Source organism: Octodon degus, unplaced genomic scaffold (assembly GCF_000260255.1).
Source record: "Octodon degus isolate 3935 unplaced genomic scaffold, OctDeg1.0 scaffold00039, whole genome shotgun sequence".
Lineage (NCBI taxonomy): Eukaryota > Metazoa > Chordata > Mammalia > Rodentia > Octodontidae > Octodon > Octodon degus.
In genome coordinates, this window is record NW_004524615.1 from 688,348 (window position 1) to 702,733 (window position 14,386).

General features: G+C 50.2%; 1 protein-coding gene across 4 annotated transcripts in view; it reads left to right on the plus strand.

The window, feature by feature from the left end:
- The first annotated feature begins 109 nt into the window (after positions 1-109).
- The window catches only part of Pcid2 (PCI domain containing 2), a 23,106-nt gene continuing 8,829 nt past the window's right edge, over positions 110-14,386 (plus strand). The window contains exons 1-7 of one of the 4 annotated variants that reach the window (XM_004631161.2): positions 110-266; positions 5,292-5,381; positions 7,693-7,766; positions 9,050-9,115; positions 9,992-10,033; positions 11,262-11,316; positions 13,937-14,040. In XM_004631161.2, the coding sequence (XP_004631218.1) occupies positions 231-266; positions 5,292-5,381; positions 7,693-7,766; positions 9,050-9,115; positions 9,992-10,033; positions 11,262-11,316; positions 13,937-14,040 (467 nt within the window). In that variant the 5' untranslated portion in view covers positions 110-230. Of the gene's footprint in view, positions 267-5,291; positions 5,382-7,490; positions 7,594-7,692; positions 7,767-9,049; positions 9,116-9,991; positions 10,034-11,261; positions 11,317-13,936; positions 14,041-14,386 lie in introns of those variants that run through there. The other 3 variants (XM_023715203.1, XM_023715204.1, XM_023715205.1) reach the window with 3 other exon arrangements.

Genomic DNA, 14,386 nt, shown 5'->3' on the forward strand with positions numbered 1-14,386 from the left:
GCGCGCGCCGGCGGCCGGGGCGGCCTCACGCGGACATCCGCGCTCTGGGTTCTCGTTGAGTGCTGGCTCGCGCGAGCGCGCGCACCCCGGGGCAGGGCCTGGCCGAGTTCCCCTCCTGGGCGCGCCGCCCCATCCGGAACCAAAGTGCGAGGGCAGTGACGCTGGGGCCCGGCGGGGACGGACGCGCGCCGGAAGTGACGCGTCGCCGCCCGCGACGGCTGGCAACGGCAATGGCGCACATCACCATCAACCAGTATCTACAGCAGGTGGGTCCCTCGGCTCTGGCTCCGCGTCAGCCCTGTAGGCGACAGGTCTTGCAGTCGGGAGGCCGAGAAGGGTCCCCGGGAGCGAGGGCCCAGGGGTCGGGCGGCTGGGCAGGGATCCAGTTGGGGGCTGTGGGAAGGTCGCGGGGGTCCTGGCAGCGTCTGCAGGAGGCGGTGGTTCCATTGAGGACGCCCGGGCCCTGCCTCCTCCCGCGGTAGGTGAGGGGATCCTGGGCTCGGCTCAGGCCCACTTGCTTCGGCAGACGCTGGTGGAGAGCAGGCGGAGCCGGTGCCGAGGTCGGGGTCAGCCGCTGCGCAGCCGCGGTGTGGCAACGTAGTGTTAATCCGTGGCAGCCTGGTGGTCTTTGGTAGCCGTGTTTACAGTGCTTTTGCCCGAGACTGGTGAGTGGCGGGAGCACGGTCAAGCACAGCTGTCTCTGGATTCAGAGCTTGCATTCGCTCCTCTAAAGTGTACCAGAAAGCCGGTTTGTGAGTGCTGAATGAATGAATCCCAAAGATCTATTTCTTAGTGAAGTCTGTCGGATATTCTGACGTACTGCGCTACTCTTTTGTCAGTTTATGAGTCTTGGTTTAGCACTGGTCTTGTCACTCCGCCTCTGCTGCCTGCCTGCCTTGGTGATCTCCCCTCAGCTAGTAGTGACGCCAAGCATCCTTCTGTGACCAGCATTTGGAAACAGGAAGGGAAGAATATGTTGTCTTCACACTCCCTGGCTTTTCCTAAGGGAAGAAAATTGTCTAGAAACTCGTGATCACTTAGAATGGTGTCACCCCTGGCTGCAAGGGAAACTGGGGAGCAGGAATTGCTATTTGGAGTCTGCATCCTTGGGGCTGGGGTTGCTGGCCTAAGGAAAGAGAGGGGCTCGATTGATTCGGGAAGCATTTGGTGGTGTTGGCTGCAGTTGTTAGGTCACAAACGAAATGTCACTTCCATAGAGTGGGCTTCTTTGATGGCCCATTCAGAAGCCTTAGCTTGATTGTGTCATACTACATTTTATTGTCAGTTACTTGACATTATGGGTTGGTTTGTTTTTTTCTCTCCAAACTTAGCTCCATGAAACTAGTAGGTTTGTCTTTCTTTCCTTTGCATTGTGGCCTAGGAAGCTAGTTGATGGAGTGAGTGGAGGCCAGCAGAAGAGGGAAGTGCAGCTAGAGGGGCAGGCAGGAAAATGAGTCGTTTGCCAGCCCTCAGCCCACATCCTAATGAGCGGTAGTTACTCGCCGTGGGCTGTCAAGCTAAACTTGATTTCCTTTTTTTTCATCAAAGCACCTTTCTTCTTGGCATGTCTTTTCAGAGAAGCACTCTGAGAATCCCTTTCTTTAATTATTTTTTTATTTACATATTTATTCATTTATTATTCTTGGTCTTGGAAAACAGTTGAGACTGTTTAAATAGGGTGTTTTTCAATGTAGGTACTTGGAGCATTTGGAAGGAAGCATTTCTTCAACTGTGGATCTTCCTGGGCCCTGGCCACTAAATAACAGTATAATTATAATAACTGTAATTGTAATAACAGTAGTACTCTGTAGGCATTGTGACAAGCAAGGAAAAAAAATATGTATGTGAAAGGAAGCAGAGAACATACACCCTCATCATATCTAAAATGTCAGATTATTGGAATCCAGGAGTCTCAGTTATGAAGCTTTTATGTCCCTTCTGTAACCCACTCAGAATGGGTTTTCTAAGCAGCCATCACACTGGTCACCTGCCACCCTGCCAACTGTGAGAGGCCTCCAAATGATTCCAGAATGCTCTGACTTGTACCTAACTGGCAGTCGCCCGTACATAGACGTGGATGCATGTGGCAGGTTCCCAGCAGCACTTCGGCTCAGTGCTGCCAGGTTCACTGTGCTGCGAACGCTGAGGGCAGAGCGCCTGCTGTCCCGTGAGGAGCACGGCGCGGTGGGGCCTTTCTTAAGTTATGCAGTGAGAAGAACTTGGGTTGATGATGAGACTAAGAATTAGAAGTTAATAATGAACGCTGTGCCATTTCTGCCTGGAGCCAGCCAGCTGTGGGTTGGACCCTTGACCCACAGTAACCTGCTAGGTTAGGGTATTGGGTGTTTTGTCCCAGTGTTGTCAAAGCTGACCCACACCATCATTTGTTTTGAAGCTCCAATGGTTCCAGCACTTCTTTAGCTGGTTTCTGTGGTTCTTAAGCCTATCCCCAACCTTCTTTGAGCCCTTTCTAGCACATTCTTTTCTTCCAGGCTTGCCCAGTTTTCTCCTAGCCACAGCTGTGGAGTCAGCCCTTTTTCCAGGGAGATCTGGTTCCTGGTAATGAGGGAATGTAATTTGAAAAACAAGCCCCGGTGCCAGGAGTGTTTTTGCGCTGGGGAGTCAGTGCTTCTGGGCCTTCTGGTGAACAAAATAAGTGCATTTTTAAGGAATTGTAAGTTTCAGGTATGGATGGTGCACTGTTTGCCAGCCTGAAGGGTGAGAGGTGACCCAGCAGCTGAGAGAGCTGCTCCCCAGGGCAGTGATAAATGCCCGTACTGCAACCCCAAACCCACCTATCACAAAGAGCCAACTTGACAATTAATCCTGAATACCAAGGTTTTAGCGTAGGAAAAGCAGCTCATATATGAACAGTTTTTATCTTAAAAGAGAAACAAATAGCACACATGCCACAGGTTCACTAGCAGTGCCCCAGGGTGGGGAAGGCAGAATACATCCCAGTGCACCCACCAGCGACAGACTTCCAGACTTTGCTTAGGGCTGTGGTTCTGTCGTCCAGGTCGGGGTCTTTGGATGGGGGCTGCTGGGCATGGAACTCAGGTTGGGACCCCACATGCTAAGCTCCAGCTCCGGCCCTGTCAGTGTCTAAAATCTAAAAGTATGAAGGTTCTATGTGTAACATGCTGGACCTTGCTGAAGCATCTGCAGCAGGTGGCCAGGGATGCTGGTGTTCAGAGAGCAGCCAGCCACATTGCTAGGGTTTCCTGGTTGGCTCGCGCTGTCCTTGCTGTCCCTTCACACAACTCTTGACTTCCTCCCACCATCCTCCTCAGGGCAGGGCACTGCTGGGGCCTTTCCAGGAGTCTGGGCTCAGTGGAGTTAGGCTAGTTGCTGCCTAGGGGGAGCTTAAGGGTGCATGCAGTTCAGGTAGGTGTGGCTGAGCAGAGCTCAGGTGTTGGGTTCCACTGCATCCTGCTGTCCCCCAGGACAACCTGGGGAGGGCTGTCACAGAAATGAGTGAGCTCCAGCAAATGGCAAATGCAAGGTCCTGAGTTTGATCTGATCCCCCGTACCAAAACAAAACAAAACACAAACTCAACCAACCAACAAGCAACAGAAAAAACCCTCTCATATAAGTTTGCAGGATTTACTTTAGGGCTGGGGAAGATAGCTCAATGGCATAAGCGCCTGCCTGGCAAGTGCAAGGTTCCAAGTTTAATCCCCAGCACCCCCCCCCACACACACACGGAGTGAGCCGGAGTCATAGCAGCACACCCTGTAGGGCTGCTTGCTACGCACACATCTGCTCTGCTTTGGGGAAGGTGTGACGTGGACCTCAGCAAGCACAGTGTTCGCTGCATCTTCATCTGTCCCAAGTGCGTCCCTGTTTCACAACGCTCGCTCCCATTGTGTCTCTTCACACCCCTCGGTTTCTCCAGAGAGAGCACTGGAGACCTTGCACACCTTCGTTACATCAGGCTTGAGCATGATGTGTGACACAAGTCTCTGACACTCGCCAGAGCTGGGCAGTTAGGACCAACATCACACTATGGCTGAGGTGGGAAGAGCAGCGTAGCAGCATATGGTAACCACAGCCTCGGGAGAGGGCTGTGTTCCAGCTGTCCAGCAGGCTGAGGCAGAAGGGTCAGTGAGCCCGTTGTTTCTAGACCAGCCTGAAAAAACGTACCAAGACCTCATTTCAGGGAAGAAATCCATGTGTACGTGAGATTTATTTTTATTTTTATTTTTGGCAGTACCAGGGATCGAACTCAGGACTTTGCATTTGCCAGACAGACTCTTGTGCCGCTGAGCTATCGTAAGATTTATGTATATAAAGCTTACTACTGTTAGACTGTATTAGTGTACTGCAGATGCAGCTTTACACTTGGCTTCTATTCATTCAACTGTATGTAAAGTAATCCTCCCCATGCAGATTTTGTGTTTGTTTGGCCTGCAACATGGTGCTGCGCTGCTCCGTGGGACCCCACAGCAGGCACGGTCTTGGTCTTTTCTCCCCAGAGCCACAGTTTCCCTGCAGTTAACTGTTTTCCACTGAATATTAAGCATACTGGGGAAGCATATTTCCCATTTTACCGTGTATGGGCCTGTTTTAGTCCCAACTATTTAAGTTTTGAATTTTTGATATGTATGTCTTTTAAGCTTCTTTGTTTGTTTGTTTTTAAGATGGTATCTTAGGGTTTTACCCTGGTTGGCCTTAAACTCCTGGGCTCAAGCCATCCCCTGCCCCTTCCTCCCAGCAGCTGGGCACCAGAGCACACCACAGCACCCAACTGTTAAGCTGAGTTCTCTTCTCTTCTCTTCTCTTCTCTTCTCTTCTCTTCTCTTCTCTTCTCTTCTTTTCTTTCTTTCTTTGTATTTAGTACAGGCTCTACAGTGTCTCACTACATAGATCAGAGTCGTAATGATCCTCCTGTTTACAGCTGCCCAAGTGCTAGGATTACAGGCGCACGCCACCACTCCCAGTCTCCTGAGTTTCTTTTTATAAGCTACACTGTATAAGTGAATTTTCAAATATTTCATTAGTGTGACCAAGTACAAGTAGAATAAATCAACTTTATTAATAACGAAACAACCAGTAAGCTATTTTACCTTCCTTCCTTTCTTGCTTTGCTTGTTTTCTTGGCCTTCAGAAGATCCCATTTTGAGCTGAAGTTCTTGTTCCTGGCTATATGGGCGTCTTGTGTCTGGGTTATCCTGGCCCCCTTCAGGGTAGGGGAGCTTGAGCTTCGTGGTGTATGGTGTGTTGCTTAGGTCCTGGTAGAAGAGAATATTCTCTGCATGCTGAGGTTTTTCCTTTTGACACCTTGCAGGTATATGAAGCGATCGACACCAGAGATGGAGCATCATGTGCAGAGCTGGTGTCCTTCAAGCACCCTCATGTGGCAAACCCCCGGCTGCAGGTTGGTGACATGCTGAACACAAGGTATCCAGAGAGAACTGCCCGGTTTAGGCCAGAGCCCAGCCAATCATTCTTAAGATGTTTGGAGTTAGAGGATTAGCATCATCACTTTTGTCTGAGAACTTGGAAGTTCTTTGTGCTGCATGTAACACCATCCCATCTATTGAGCACAGCCCGCACATTCCTGCACTTAATTCCTACACACCTCCCTAGGGTTTGGAGAGGGGAGGGGTGCATGGACCATGGTCACCCAGTGGACGGGCCCTGGGCCTTGGGCTTTGTGCAGACCTGCCTGTCCCCACAGCCCAGGAGCCACATGTGGTGCAGCTGTGTCCCTCCCAGTGCCCTGGCCAGGGCCTGTCAGTGCAGTGTGACTGGAGTAGAGCCACAGCTGCTGGCACCTGTGGTGTTGGGCCGCTTGCCTGCTGCAGCATGTAGGGGCCCAGCCATAGGACCCAGGCCCATAGAAGGCCTTCTGCGAGAGTTCCTGCCCGCACTTGGTCTTCACTTGATGGCGAGTGTAGGTGGGAGACAGTGTACAAGGCCCCATGTCCTGTTCCCCCTGTCATACTGGAATGTGTTCCTAGAGGGAACAGAGTTTTTGGAAAAGAGAACGGGGCTAGCGATTTTGTGTGGCCTGCTTTAGGCCAGAGCCCCGCCAAGAAAGTCAGCCTCCAGGGCAGCCACAGGCTTTTCCTGGCAGAGCATTTGCACTGAGGCCTGTGGACACTGGTGCCGGGCCGTGGTGCCGCTCAGGCTCACTGGGTGGGGCACCCCGCCCAGGGCTGCGTGCTTCCTTTTGTAGGACAGTGGAGACCCACGCCACTTCCGTCGCCACTGACTGCTGTCTGAAGGGGCTGTTCCTTGAACTGTAGCTGCGTTTTCTTCGTGCTGTTGTGCACCGTGTGTGGAACCATGTGTGTCTGTCGTATGTGAGAAATCATCTATCTGAGTGGTTATGCAGTAGGGACAGGAGATGTGTTTTCTTCCTGCTGTCATTCTGCTCCCCTCCCGTGTTTGCATCTCTCGTAGCCATAAGAACTCGTGTGTTCCTGGTTTTCTTTCAGTTCTCAGTAATCCATTGTGTGTTTTTCAGGATCCTCTAGAGAAGTAGAGCCTGTGTACATGGAGAGAGGGAGAGGGAGGAAGGGAGGGGGAGAGAGAGAGAGCTGTGTGTGTGTGTGTGTGTGTGTGTGTGTGTGTGTGTGTGTGTGTGTGTGTTACTATGAATCTAACCCAGAGCCTTGCACAGAGTTACACCTCAGTCTGGTTTTGAACATGTGATGCTCCTGCCTCACCCTACCTAGAAGCAGGACTTACAGGTGTGTACGAAATAGTTGGTGAGGATGGTGAGGAGAATTGCCACAAGGAATGGGTTGTGTGGTTATGGAGATGAGAAGTCACATCTCCATGCTGGGGGCGTCTGGAGAACCAGGGGCTACTGATGCAGGCAGGACCCATTCTAAGGGCTGAGGAAAGTGGGATGATGTCCCAGTTCAGGTGGGCAGTCAGGAGCCAGAGGGGCTCTGTCTAGGCCCCGGGCAGGTTGGTGGTGCCCACCCACATTGGTTGGGACCATGGGTTCAGGTGCTGTCTCCTAGAGAAGCACCTGCCCGTATGCAGTTCGTTCGACACAGCCTGGCCGGGGAGGTGGATCCATGAATTAACAATCACGCCCTGAGGTGCTGACGGTACCTAACACGCAGCTGGTGGGAGGTAGAGAAGTCAGAATTGATGTCACCTACCAGCTGGGACACTGTTCCCTCCATGAAGTGGTGGTGTGCTCCCTCCTGGGACAGTGAATTAGGCCTTGTTAGGCCTGCTCATGGAAGGTTCTGTGTGCCTTCTTATGCCCTCAGCAACTCTTAATAAGATTTCTTGGTTGGTTCCTAGATACCAAAATACGCACAAAAGTGGATAGTTTGTTTGTTGGACAGTGGGGCTGCTTGTTTCTGAAAAAGTCATAAGCCTTTTATAGGCACTAAATTTTAAAATAGTGTAAACTATGAGGTTTTAGATTTTGTTTTCCACTATGGCAGATTGAACCCTTGATCCTGGAACCATTGTACTGGGCTATGATCCCTAGCTTGCCCTTATTTTTTTGACACAGGGTATTACTGAGTCACTGAGCTGCCCGGCTGGGTTTGAACTTGCAGTCCTCTTGCCTCAGCTTCCCAGGATGGTGGGATTATAGATGTGTACCACCATGCTGGGTAAACTGAAATTTCAGCGTTTGTCTCACTCTCTGTATGCATAAATTGCACTCTTTCTGTACCCATTCCTTTTATTTCACCATTTTTCTTATTAATTAGATGGCTTCTCCAGAAGAGAAGTGTCAACAGGTTTTGGAACCTCCTTATGATGAAATGTTTGCAGCTCATTTAAGGTAATACATTGGCGGGGCCAAAAATACATCTGAGAATGACTGAGCTGAGGAGGGATTTTATTCTCCAGCATCTTGTGTTAGGAATGGTGACTGACTGACTGACTGACTGACTGACTGACTGACTGAAAAGTAGGAAAGCGCGCTTGTAATCTGACGTGGCTTTATGTGCTGTTGTGTCCTGCTCTGGAGAGGCACTTGGTATTGCTCACACAGCCTGGACAGCGGTCTTAGCCCTGAGTGTGGAGCCTGGCCGAGCACTTGTTTCCTTCACGGAAATGTCGTTTGTTACGTACTTATTCGTACTAGGACCCAAACCCAGAGTCTCACACATGGTAGGCAAGTGCTATACCTTGAGCTCCATCCCCAGTCCTTTTTTATTTTAACACAAGGTTTTGGTTAGTTCCCCAGGCTGGTCTCAGACTTTGTTCCTCCTGCCTTAGCCTTCTGAATAGCTGGGACACAGGCATGTATCACTGTACCTAAGTGTGTTTATTTTTTAACCTGTTTGCCTTGCTGGGAAAAAAAACTGGAGTTGAGCAAAGTGAAACAGTAACAGAAAACACTGTGTTTTGTTTTTGTTTTTTTAACCATGGTACTAGAGGTTGAACCCAGAGTTTGGCCCCTGCTAAGCAACTACTCCACCATTGTGTCCCCAGCTCATAATGACTGCTTTTAACTTGCACTCTGTGCTGCTCTTTTGCTTTTGGAGCACCAGCCCAGGTAGGGTTTTGTGTCCTGAGGCCTGTGACTAGCCTGTTGTGTTGCAGAGAAGGCTGGATGTGGACCTGACATGAGCAGGGAAGGCCCACAACCTGTGAGGTCTGTGGGAAACCTGGTACCCCACATCTCAGGGGATGAGTACCCTATGATCACCCAGCTCTATGCAGCCCATGTGGGGGTCAGGTTAGATGGTGGCCTGTCTGGTTCTGGCTGCTCAGGAGGCTTGGGCGGGGTCCTGGCACAGCATCAGGGCCATGCCGTGCCACCTGTCCACAGCACAGCACTCAGCCTTGCTGGGGCAGCTCCCCTCTGTGCCCAGGCAGAGGACCTTGATACTCCCTGTGGATTTCACACTCATACCAACCCTGTTGGCCCCTGTAGTCCTGGGTGCCCTTCCCCTGCCAGGCCTTCAGCTGCCTGCCCAGCAGAGCACCAGCTCCCCTCCAGGCCCATGGAGACTGGGGCACTCTGCAAAGCCACGCTGTATGGCTGCCATCTGGGTTTTCTTGGTGTAAAAGCTCTTTCTGATGCCACTGTCACTGGTGGTGACATCTGTTTTCCAGGTGCACCTACGCGGTAGGGAACCACGACTTCATAGAGGCATACAAGTGCCAAACGGTGATAGTCCAATATCCTTTGTCACATGTGGTGCTGTGCAGTGGATGATAGGGACAGTGGGCTGTGGGACTCCAGACCTTGAAATATTGAAGTAGTTGTTCAGACCTGCAGTTAGAACTGAAATATTCTGGAAGGTAGACTCATGTTACCTGTTTCATTGGGCAACTGAGTTTGCATGGAGCTTAAGATGCGTCCAGTTACTATGCAGCAGGGAAGAGCCCTGGCTAGAAGGTGGTTTCCATGTCACTGTGGGGAGAGGACACATGGTTACCCTTAGGGCCTTAGGTTAGTTGTTGAGACTGGTTCGTCCGGGGGAGAAAGCATCTGAAGTGTGGGCCTCATGGTCAAGGGTGGGCGGAGGCACGTGTGCACTGATGACCTCATGAAGCCACTGTCCTACCTTTGGAGACACAAGGCTCAGGTGAGGGCCCAGGCCCTCATCAGTGAATGTAGTGTTTGTGGCATCTCTAGAGCTTAGTTTGTTTTTATAAGACCGTCTTGTTGAAACACGCCCAGAAGAAAGTGGGGTTACCAGGCAAATCTCCTTAGAATCTAAGAATTCTAGAGTTGATGAAGTAAACTTTATACCACAGATTGTGGAGCAGCCAATGTGGCCATTTGATCTCAGGCCAGATTTTAAAATCTGATAAGAAAGTCTCACATTGGGAAAATTACTTACAAGTGTACAGTATTGAGTATACAGAAACTTCATGGTGCAGAAAGCTTGTAGCAGGGACTCAGCTGCTTATCTGCCACACACCCTTACGGTGAGGACCCAGGAACCATCAGGCTGAGCCATGTGCACCTCTCAGGTGTGGAACCCGTCCTCTGCTCTCGTCTCCTGCGGCGCTCCTGAGTCCTGCCTCTTGCCTTCCTTAACACTGCACGTCCTTCCTGCGGGCGTTCCAGGCCCACAAAGAGGAAAACTGGTGAGTGTGTGTGGAAGCAGCTAGAAATGAGCAAAGGACATTTAAATTTTTGTAGTTGCTTTTTTGTCTTTTTGGGACAGGGTTTCACCATGCATTCAGGCTGGCCTTGAACTCACTTCGTAGCTCGCACTGGCCTCAGACTCACAGTGATCTTCTTGCCCCAGCTTCCCTAGTGCTGGGGTTATAGGCGTGGCTGGCTGTGCAGCTAAATGGCATTCATTTTTAAGGCAGAACTTTGCAAAATTTTGTTTTAAAAATATATTGTGTTTTTTTCTGTGGATATTTAGTATCAAAATGTTGGTATATGATAATACATGGATAATAGAATTATAGTGATCTGTTAGGCAGTTGGTAGATCAGCCAGCTTACTTACAGTATTTCTGCATTAAATATTTTCATGTAGCACTATCATGTGCCTGGGTATTGATTAAAAGCTACTTTTTCTTTTGGTTCTTAATCTTGAGCTAACTTTTTATTTTAAACTTTGGGTAAAAATGAACTACAGTTCATTTGAGGTAATACGTATAATAGTTGGGTTATTTGAAGTTGACAAACTACTTTTATTTCTTTAAAATCTGACTTTTTTTTTTGGTCTCACTACGTAGTTGAGGCTGGCATTAAACTCATTATTTAGCTCTGGCTGACCTCAAATTCACTGCCATCCTCCTGCCACAGCCTACTAATACTGCAGTTACACACGTGTGCCACTGTGCCCAGCTCCTACTTTTTATTTTTAAGATTTACAATTTACTGTTAGGTTTTATTCATACTAAAATAGCTGAAGGCCGTTTACCAGCAGTTCAGGCCCTCCCTCTAGCTGGGTAAGAACCAGCTCAGGCACACCAAAAGGTCAGTGCTGCCTGTGGATGTAGAGAAGGCCTCTTCATGGTGTGATGTCATGTGTTCTGGCTCCTCTTAGGCAGCCCTATAACCACATGACTCTCAATGGGGCTGTTGTGGGTAGTGGTGTTGGAAGGGAGGGGCAGTCGTGGGAGCCCCCAGATACCCCGCAGGGTCCAAGTGGGGTCAGAACGATGTGTGGGGCTGGCAGCAGGGTCTGGCCTTGGAGTTGGTCAGGCAGCCCGGCTGCGGCCTGCCTGGGCCAAGGGGGAGGCGTGGGTGTGTGCCCTTGTGGGGGCACCTGTTTGGAACACAGCCTCGGTGTTCTGCCATCCTTGTGAGTGGCCCTGTATGCACAGCCTCATCACGTGTGTTCTCTGCTCTGCAGGGCTCTCCCTGTCATGTACGCGGTGGCCTTGGACCTTCGAGTGTTTGCCAATAATGTAAGTTTAATCTCCTCACGTTATATGAAGACTGAAACTTGGTGACTGCTGCTTCAGTTAATGTTTTCCTTCCCAAAGTTCCCAAGGATGAGTGGGACTTGGGGTGTACCTGGCCTAGGAGCCAGTAGCAGGAGGTAGCGTAGCAGATTGGTGCTGACACTTTGGCCTGGATTTTTCACTCTGTGGAGACAGAGGCAGGGTTCTGCAGCCAGCGCACTGCCTGGGGGCTGTGCAGGAATGTGCGAAGGGTGGAACCATTCTCTTTCTGGTCAGATGTGGTCTTCTCTTCTGAGGAGCACAAGCACAGTGCATCCTCTGGAAGCAGCTACAGCCTCTGTGGCAGAAAGGAAAAGGGCCTGACACAGTCAGGTGACTTTGCCTTGGAGTCAGCGTAAAGTGGGTATGCAGCTGCAGTCTCCACCTTCTGGTTCTGAATCCCTTACAGCTTTAAGAGCGATGGATAGCTTCCAAATCTGGATCTGAGAGAGTAGACAGAATGCCCCTTTTGCTCCCATGCGCTGGCTAAAGCCCACTTGGTAGCCACTGCAAGGGCAGTCGCGTTCCTGTCATTCTGTCTCCGGAATCTCGGCAGGTCCAGCACTCCTCACAGTGTCTGCTCATGCCGGTACTGCGTCACCTGCCCTGTTGGTAAGGGAAGAGGCCAAGAGGCGGGCCTCTGCTCTTGGGAGCTGGGTCAGCGGAGAGCACAGTGGAATGCCCGGGAGGTTGATGGTGCTCTAGCGGGAAGTCAGATCCACGAGGACCAGCAGATCTCAGCTGCTGAGTTTTGAGTGAAAAAAGATGTTTGACAGACTCCAGCTCTGGGATGACAGCTGTTGAAACCATGTGCTAAGGACTTGAAAGCAACCAGCAATCCAGGTGTGGTGGCACTGGCTGCACTTCCAGCCAGCCGGAACTGAGACAGGAGGAGTGCAAGTCTAAGGCGAGCCTGGGCATTTTAGAGAAATCCTAGAGCTGGAGATGTAACTCAGTGGTAGAGCATCCCATAGCTTGATCCCCAGGACCACATAAAATTTTTTTAAAGCAACCATCATAAAAAGCTTTAGTGAACAATTTGAACACACTTGTCAAGTCTCAGGGAAGAAATAGCAAATATAAAAAGAACCAGGTGGTCATTTTAGACTGAAAATGAGGACCTTAGAGAACTTTTATTTCTATTACGTCCATTAGTAGTTACTGTACTTACAAACATTTTCATTGGGAAAAATTTTAATATTTAAAATACTCATAATTAAGCTCTTACATGATGACATCACTGGTTTTCAAAGGGTAACTATTTCCAAGTGAGCAGGTTTTGGGAAGAGGGTCCCGGGATACCGTAAGGGCTGGATGCCACGTTGTGCATGGCCATCTGGAGCTCTGCTGCTTTGGCTGAGACTCCACTGCGAGGTGATGTTTTCTTGGAAGTGTCTGAAGAAATTTGGGGACCACAGTCTTTTCGTGAAGGGGACTTTTAGTCGCCTTTTCAGATTATTGCAGATGATGCTTTTTTGAAACTGTACCCAAAGTTCATGAGGCAGTCTTTAAGTTTCCGTGTGGCCTCCGAAGCATAGCAGTGACCCTTTTCTACTATGGCACTAACATTCATGCTGTGTCCTGTGATTGAATGACCCTTCCCTGTGCTGGCCTTGTGGTATCATCACTTACCTCTTCACGTGGGCTGCTGTCACGGAATCCCATGAGCTACACAACTTATAACCACAGACCCTGATTTCTCACAGACTTGTGGGTGCAGGCGCCTGTACAGAGGACATTGAGATGGGACTCAGCCTGAGGCCTCCACGCCTCAATTGCCCCATGGGCACAGACATCACGAGAGTGGTCCAGGGTTGTGAAAGTGGTTGTCACCATGGGGGAGGGGGGGTGGCCAACAGCAAGGCCCAGAAAAGACAGGTTTGTTCTTCAACCAAGAAGATCCAAAATACAGTCATGCTTAGTGATGACTGGCATCCCAAGTTTTCTTTGAAGGGCTGTGGATGCCACCATAAGGGAGAGGAAGTGAGAGGTGACAGCAAGGAAGCTGTCTACTGTGCATTTGGCAGGCAGAGCTTTGATAGTGGTGGGTGAGCAGAATCAAATAGTCACTAGATGCGGTCCCCAAAACCAATTGGGATACTGACGCTTAGTTTTTTTATTTTTTTATTTTTAAAATTTTTTTATTTATTTATTTGGGTGTGTGTGTGTGTGTGTGTGTGTGTGTGGCCAGCTCAGCCCACCAGGGGGCGAGGCTGGCTGGCATGTGGTGCTGGGGGATTGAACCGTGGTCCCTTTGCATTGCTAAGCTTGTTCTAAGTAGGTGCTTTAGACCACTGAGCCATCTCACCAGCCCCACTGACGCTTAGTTTTGTCCATTTGTGCTTTTATTTATTTTTTTAAATTGTATTTATTTATTTATTTATCGCTGTGTGTGTGTGTGTGTGTGTGTGTGTGGTCAGCTCAGCCCACCAGGGGGCGGGGCTGGCTGGCATGTGGTGCTGGGGGATTGAACCGCAGTCCCTGTGCTTTGCCAAGCTTGTTCTAAGTAGGTACTTTAGACCACTGAGCCATCTCACCAGCCCCATTTGTGCTTTTAAAAGTAAAGGTTTTTATGTCCCATTAGGCCGATCAGCAATTGGTAAAGAAAGGCAAAAGCAAAGTTGGAGATATGCTGGAGAAAGCCGCTGAGCTACTGATGAGCTGCTTCCGCGTTTGTGCCAGCGACACGTGAGTCTGGTCTGTGCGTCCTGATGAGGGTGGGCCTCATCAGGCCTCGTAAGTGTGTGTATGGCCCCTGTACCTTTGCTTTCAGAACAGTGCTCCCCATCTGGCGTTTGCTAGTGGGGCTGGTGGCTCTGCGCACCCCACATGCCACCCTCTGTGATGCATGTGCCACGCACTCTTGTCATTGAGCCAGCTGAGCCCTTCTGTCCCGGCGCTGTCCCTGTTGTCCTTCATCTTTGAAGGCTGCAGGATGATAGTCATTTTTCCTGTTTATCCTCACTTGGGTCCCTCCAAGGTGTTGCTGTGCTGCTGGTGGCATACGGGGCTGGCCCAGCACGGTCTGGTCCTC